The sequence below is a fragment of the Guillardia theta genome (genome assembly GCF_000315625.1).
Source record: "Guillardia theta CCMP2712 unplaced genomic scaffold GUITHscaffold_445, whole genome shotgun sequence".
Taxonomy (NCBI): domain Eukaryota; class Cryptophyceae; order Pyrenomonadales; family Geminigeraceae; genus Guillardia; species Guillardia theta.
In genome coordinates, this window is record NW_005434241.1 from 2,188 (window position 1) to 8,027 (window position 5,840).

General features: G+C 55.3%; 2 protein-coding genes across 2 annotated transcripts; one reads left to right on the forward strand and one right to left on the reverse strand.

The window, feature by feature from the left end:
- Positions 1-692: 692 nt before the first annotated feature.
- On the reverse strand, positions 693-1,079 carry GUITHDRAFT_59180 (hypothetical protein; the record flags this gene model as incomplete). The annotated part of the gene is made up of 1 exon (XM_005817936.1): positions 693-1,079. A coding segment is annotated over one exon (387 nt), but the record flags the coding sequence as incomplete, so codon positions are not given.
- A 689-nt stretch (positions 1,080-1,768) lies between these two features.
- Positions 1,769-5,587, forward strand: GUITHDRAFT_166962 (hypothetical protein; the record flags this gene model as incomplete). The annotated part of the gene is made up of 8 exons (XM_005817937.1): positions 1,769-2,924; positions 3,734-3,894; positions 3,952-3,987; positions 4,182-4,525; positions 4,582-4,824; positions 4,890-4,962; positions 5,080-5,214; positions 5,312-5,587. The coding sequence occupies exons 1-8, from the start codon at positions 1,781-1,783 to the stop codon at positions 5,585-5,587; spliced, it is 2,412 nt and encodes an 803-aa protein (XP_005817994.1). The 5' UTR covers positions 1,769-1,780.
- Between the last annotated feature and the right edge of the window lie 253 nt (positions 5,588-5,840).

Consider the following 5,840-nt stretch of genomic DNA (forward strand, 5'->3'; position numbering starts at 1 on the left):
TCCCCTCCCTCCTCCTCTCTTACTCCCTCTCCCTCCTCCTCTCCTCCCCTCCCTCCTCCTCTCTTACCTCTCCCTCCTCTTCGCCTCCCTCAAGTCTCCACCAGCCGCAGCAGGTTCCCGTCAGGGTCCACCAAGAACAGCGACTTGGACGACGTGAACAGCCGCGACCCTCCGATCCCCCACTCCTCCCCCGCCAGCTCCTCCTCCGACATCACCTTCACCCCTCCTCCCTCCAGCCACTTCCTCGCTTCCTCCACCTTGTCCACCTCGAACCCCACAAACACGATCCCCGGAAGAACCTTCCCCGCCCCCACCAGCGGGTTCCCCAGCGTCGCCTCCGTGTTGCAGTTGAGGATAAACTGCAAGCCCCGTCAGTCTCCTCCTCCTCCATAACCACCACCTCTCCCTCTCTGCTCCTCCTCTACCCTCTCTGCTCCTCCTCCTCCTCCTCCTCCTCCTCCTCCTCCTCCTCCTCCTCTCACGTTGATGTCGCACTGCGAGCCCTCCAGCCTCGTGATCCAGGGCCTCTCGTTCTTCAGCGGGTCCTCGTCCAGCTCGTACGTCATCACCTGCTGCACGAAGCCCAGCTTCTCCGCGTACCACATCACGTTGCCTTGCGGGTTTCGGATTCGGATCCCGACATGGTCGATGGGCCGCTGGTTTCCTATCATCTCCCCCGTCACCTCCACCTCCTCGTCTTCTCCCGAGTTCTTCTCAAACTCCATCGTCGTCCTGTCCGGGTCCCGGCAGAACACAGCTCGCAGCACTCCCCCCGGCCGTCGCTCCCCGGTGATCGTGAGCCCCTGCTTCTCCAGGTACGCCCGAGCCCCCTTGACCGAGGGGACGAGGAAGCTCGCGTGCGTGTGCCCGGGGTACTTGACGTCCTTGAAGTCCATCAGGATGTTCTGATTGTTCTCGTGCCCCGCGTCCGCCTTGAACAGATGCAGCTGCAGCCCTCCCGCGTTCTTCATCATCTTCCTCTCCTCCGTCGACCGCCCGTCCTCCACCTCCTTGAAGCCGAGCTTCCCGTAGAAGTCAAGAGCCGCCGGCATCTGCGACACGGCCACCCCGAGATGATGGTAGCCGATGAGCTTGAAGGGCGGGCGCACAGTCGTCAGGAGCTTGGGAGCTGACATCATCTTGCACCTGCTCAGACAGCCGTGAGTATGCGCGAGCATAAAAGATGTTCATTGTTGTATTTGAGGGTAAGTAGTCAGAGAAGGAGGACGGAGAATGATTTCCATGTCCTGTACGTGTTGATTTGAGGAAGAATTTTTTTTCGAGAAGCGAGCAGGGGATAGAACAGTGGTCCATCGGACAAAACAATCAGGGGAATCAGCGGCAGGTGAAAGGGTTCATGGACAAGGATGGCTATCGTAAGAAGACGAAGAACGTTCCCCTCCTCGCTACTCTCCTCTCCTCCCCGCCTCCTCCATTCCCTCCTCCGACTCCTGGGTCCGTGCCGCAGGATGTCAGCAGCTGACTAAAACATTTTATATTTGGTTATTTTAAAACTCTAAAACATGTTTACCATGCGTGATACAAAATTACCCCACCTCCTCCCCTTCCTTTTCTGCGAGAAAGGACCCCCCCCCCACAGGCTTTTTGCCTTGTTGGTCAGCAGGTATCCTACCCCGCCTCCCCCTCCTTTCACCACCCCCTTTTCTACCACATTTGGACCCCCTTCTTCCCCTTCTAACCACCATTGCTCCACCACCCCCAGGACAAGCCGCAACACAGGACCCCCCTCCCCCCGCCCCTGGCCTTTACGCAGCTTGCCATGTCCGCGGAGCTATGCTCGCCCGCCAGCTCGATCATTGTGGAACAGAAGCCGGAAGCGCCACACTTTGCTCCTCATGAAGATCTTGCACACTACCCGTCCCACGCTCCTCATCCTCCTCCCAACGATCATGGCGTTGAAGATGTAGAAGTCAAGTTGATGGACGGTGCAAACAGTGAAAGTTTTGCGCCTACATACACCGACAGCGAAATTCTCGAATGCATTTGCGAGATGGAGAGTCAGATTCAGGACACAAGCTTACAGATGGCATGCTGCGAAAAGATTTCTGGTAGTAGTTTTGATCGCTGCTCGGTCCCCGACCTCGAGCACAAAGGTATCACTGCAGTATTGGCCGGCCTGAAAGCACATTTGGGTGATGCGTCACTTCAGGCCGCGTACATTCGCGCCCTGGTATCACTATCTGACGATGATGCTCTCAAGAAGTTCATGCACAACAACGGAGGAATCGATGCCTTGATGGCTGCCATGAGGCGACATGGCGACGACGCGAACCTGCAGGGAGTGTGTCTGAGTGCCATGGGTGTCTTCTCGTGCCTTGAGCTGAACGTCACGTCCATGATCGACGACGATGGAGCTGCGCTGCTTGTTCAGACCATGAAGAGGTTCGAGGGCAACGAAGACATCGTCAACGAGTCGCTCACCGCCCTCGCCAACCTCTCCACCACGGACAGCAGCAAGGCAGCCATCCGGCAGGCAGGAGGGATCGAAGCGATCCTCAAGGCCATCGTCGACTTCCCTACCAAGGCAAGGATCCAGCGCAATGGCTTCCGGGCCATCAGCAACCTGATGGGATCGATGGAGAACCAGGCTGCCTTCCATGAAGCTGGGGGGGTGCCGATCCTTCTGGACGGGCTAAGGTCCAACGAGAAGGATGCAGAGGTCCTGCGGGAGTGTTGCCGGGCGGTGGGGAGCCTGACGGCGACGGAGGAGATCATCGACGAGCTGATCGAGAAGGAAGCGAGAAGCACCATCGTTCACGCGCTTCAGAACCACCAGAACGACTCGGGCCTTCAGGTCATCGGGAGCTGGACCCTAGCTCGGATCGGGTTCTCCAACAAAGTCAAAGTCAAGGATCGTACTGGGTTGGGGAATCGAATCCGAAGCTTTCGGGATCATGTAAAGGGTAAGGGAGAAGGGAGCTTTCGGGGTATCCAGGGCATCGAAGCTCCTGCTGCTGGTCCTGTGGAGCCTTCGACGACTGCCGAGGAGTCGTCTCCCAGGGGCTCCTGCTCTTGTTTTGGTTCCAGGAGATAGGATAAATGCAGCTGGAATGGTTGCGAAATTTTGAGGGTGACGATGGAGCTGGTTTCAGGATTTTCAAGTTTTGATCAGGGGATTAAACTCGTTCTTGAAGGAGGTTGTGGCGCTATGGTGACTCATTCTGCACGACTTGTGAAGTGATTCCCATGCTCTGTATCGCTCATGTCCACTTCCTCCTCCTCCGCGACCAGTACCTCCTCCACCTCTTCCTCTTCCCCCAACCACCTCCTCTTCTTCTTGATCCTCCCCCCAACAGCCCTCTGCTCCTCTTCCTCTTCCTCCTCCCACCAACAGACCTTCCTCGTCGTTCCAATCTTCTCCTCCTCCTCCTCCTCCTCCTCCTCCTCCTCCTCCTCCTCCTGTTCCTCCTCGTTTCTCTACCGCTGTTCTCGACCTGGGCAACTTCTCTCCGACGACCGAACTCCTATCTGTACCCCTACCCTCGTTCCGACAACACCCCACCCTTTTTAAATCCAAATTTGACTTGAAAAGTACCCCTGTTAATGCTACCCCACCCTACCAATTTGAGTCAGGCAAACAATCAGATGGGCGTTCGAAAAATGCGGAGCTGCTAGACCAGCAGGGACAAAAGTTGAGGAGGAAGAGGAGGAGGAGGAGCAGGAGCAGGAGCAGGAGTTGGAAGAGGAAGATGAGGACGAGAACGAGGACAAGGACGAGGAGGACAAGGACAAGGACAGGACAAGGACGAGGACGAGGACGAGGACGAGGAGGACGAGAAGGAAGATGATGAGGACGAGGACGAGGACGAGGACGAGGACGAGGAGAAGGAAGATGATAAGGAAGACGAGGACGAGGAGGATAACGATGAAGAGGTGTCAAATCACAGATGTTAGAGGGAAGGATGTTGTTGTTGAGGACGGATGATGAAGATTGAGGCAGGGAGAGCTATTGGCTCAAGAGAACAAGTAAGTCTGACCGTGGTAGAAGAATCAGTATGAGAATTAGAAACTGAATCAGAATCGGAATCAAAATCAATAGAGTTAACAAGAAAGGAGTGATAGTAAACATTCCTCCTGCTCTATACCACTCCTCCTTCAACGGGAATCTCAACTCCGGAGAATTCGAGTCAGTTGATTCTTGTCTTATCCTTGCCTTTCAGGTCGTCGATGTTGACGAGCGAACATGTTGGACAATCTTCAGCATCGGCATCGCTTTCTTCTGCCATGACTCTCCGCTGACTTCTCCCGCCCTGCTCCTCATGGCGTTTCGACGCAGACCCGCTGAGCAGGAGCTGTGCGTGTTTGGGCACTATGCTCCTGTCACAAGGCAGAGGACCTCCGAGTATTGCAGCAGCTTCCAGTGCAGCCCTGAGGAGGAGGAGGCGGGGAGAGGGAGGAGGATGTTGCTGGTGGCTGTGGCAGCCAAGCTGAGGATCAGGACGCGAACCGCGCTGAAGAGCATCTGCGTCAAGGTTTGGACAAGGCACGTGAAGCTGTGCAAGAGGTGAAGGAGTCAGAGCTGATGCTACAAGTGAGGTCGAGCATGTGACGCTGTGGCAGGTCAAGACAGATGCTGGTGGACGTGTCGGCGAGGCTGCTGCGTCTGTCTTGTGCTGTTGTCGTCTACAACATTCAAGTCCGTCGGGAGCACCTCCAGCTGAAGTTTCTGGGCGTCAAGAAGTTGCGGCAGAAGAATGTCAGGCGAGCTTGTCTGCGAGGATGGGCGGCATACATACAGCTGCTGCGAGATGCCCTCGAGCTCAGTAGATCTTCAACCTTGCACCGGGTTGTTGAGGCGTGCAGGTGATGATGATGGAGAGGAGGAGGAGGAGGAGGAGGTTGATGATGATGATGATGATGATGAGGAGGAGGAGGAGGAGGAGGAGAAGGGTTCAGAAGGAAGCGATGGAGATAATGACGGTAGCCAAATGGAACATAGGGGTAAGGGGATGATGAAGGAAGGTGATAGAGGAGGAGGACAAGGACGATAACTAGGGCAAGGAGGGGAGGAGGGGAGGAGGAACGTTTGTTTCCATCGCTCCTGAAGCTGTCTATCAGGTTTCTGAGGTCTTGCGCGACCTCTCAGAGGCGGTTGAGATCCTTGAAGAGCGTCTCCCCTCTCAGCGTGAACTCCTTCCTGGGGGCTGCGACAAGCACTTTGAGGAGATGAAGCAAGCTCACCGAGACGTGCTGGTACGAGGAGGAGGAGGAAGTGGTGGTGGAGGAGGAGGAAGAGGAGGAGGAGGAGGAGGAGGATGGCAGGACTGACTGTCTGCTTGTGGATGTGCAGCAAACTGTGGTGGGAGAATGGGGGCGGTTGACGCGAGAGATAGTTCAAGGACGGCCGATCAAGAGGAGTTGGGAGAAGATGCTAAAGAGAAGCTGCTGGTACAAGATACAGGTGTATGCTGAGAGAACAAGAGCGGCGAAGATGATTGTGCTGGGGACTTTCGACGACGTCATCGCGCTGAACCACTTGGAGAGATGGAAATCGTCTTGCAGAGAGTCGATCGACAAGTCAGTGAATTTGTTGAGAGTTGCTGATATGCCCTGTGACTTGTTGTGATAACTTTTCTATGCGTGTATTTCTACTGGCTTGATGCAATCGTTACATGTCCTATCTGATGAGATCGTTGGATCCTGTGTGCTGTTCCACCTCCTGCTCTCCTGTACTCTCTTTCCACATCGCTGATGTCCTCATCTGTCAGAATGACCTGTCACCTGGAGAAAATACGGAAGAAGAGATTTTTCAACAGCTGGTGGAACAAGCTGGAAGTAAAGATGCGAGTGAGAGATTTCATCGACTTCTTCTTCGTCCA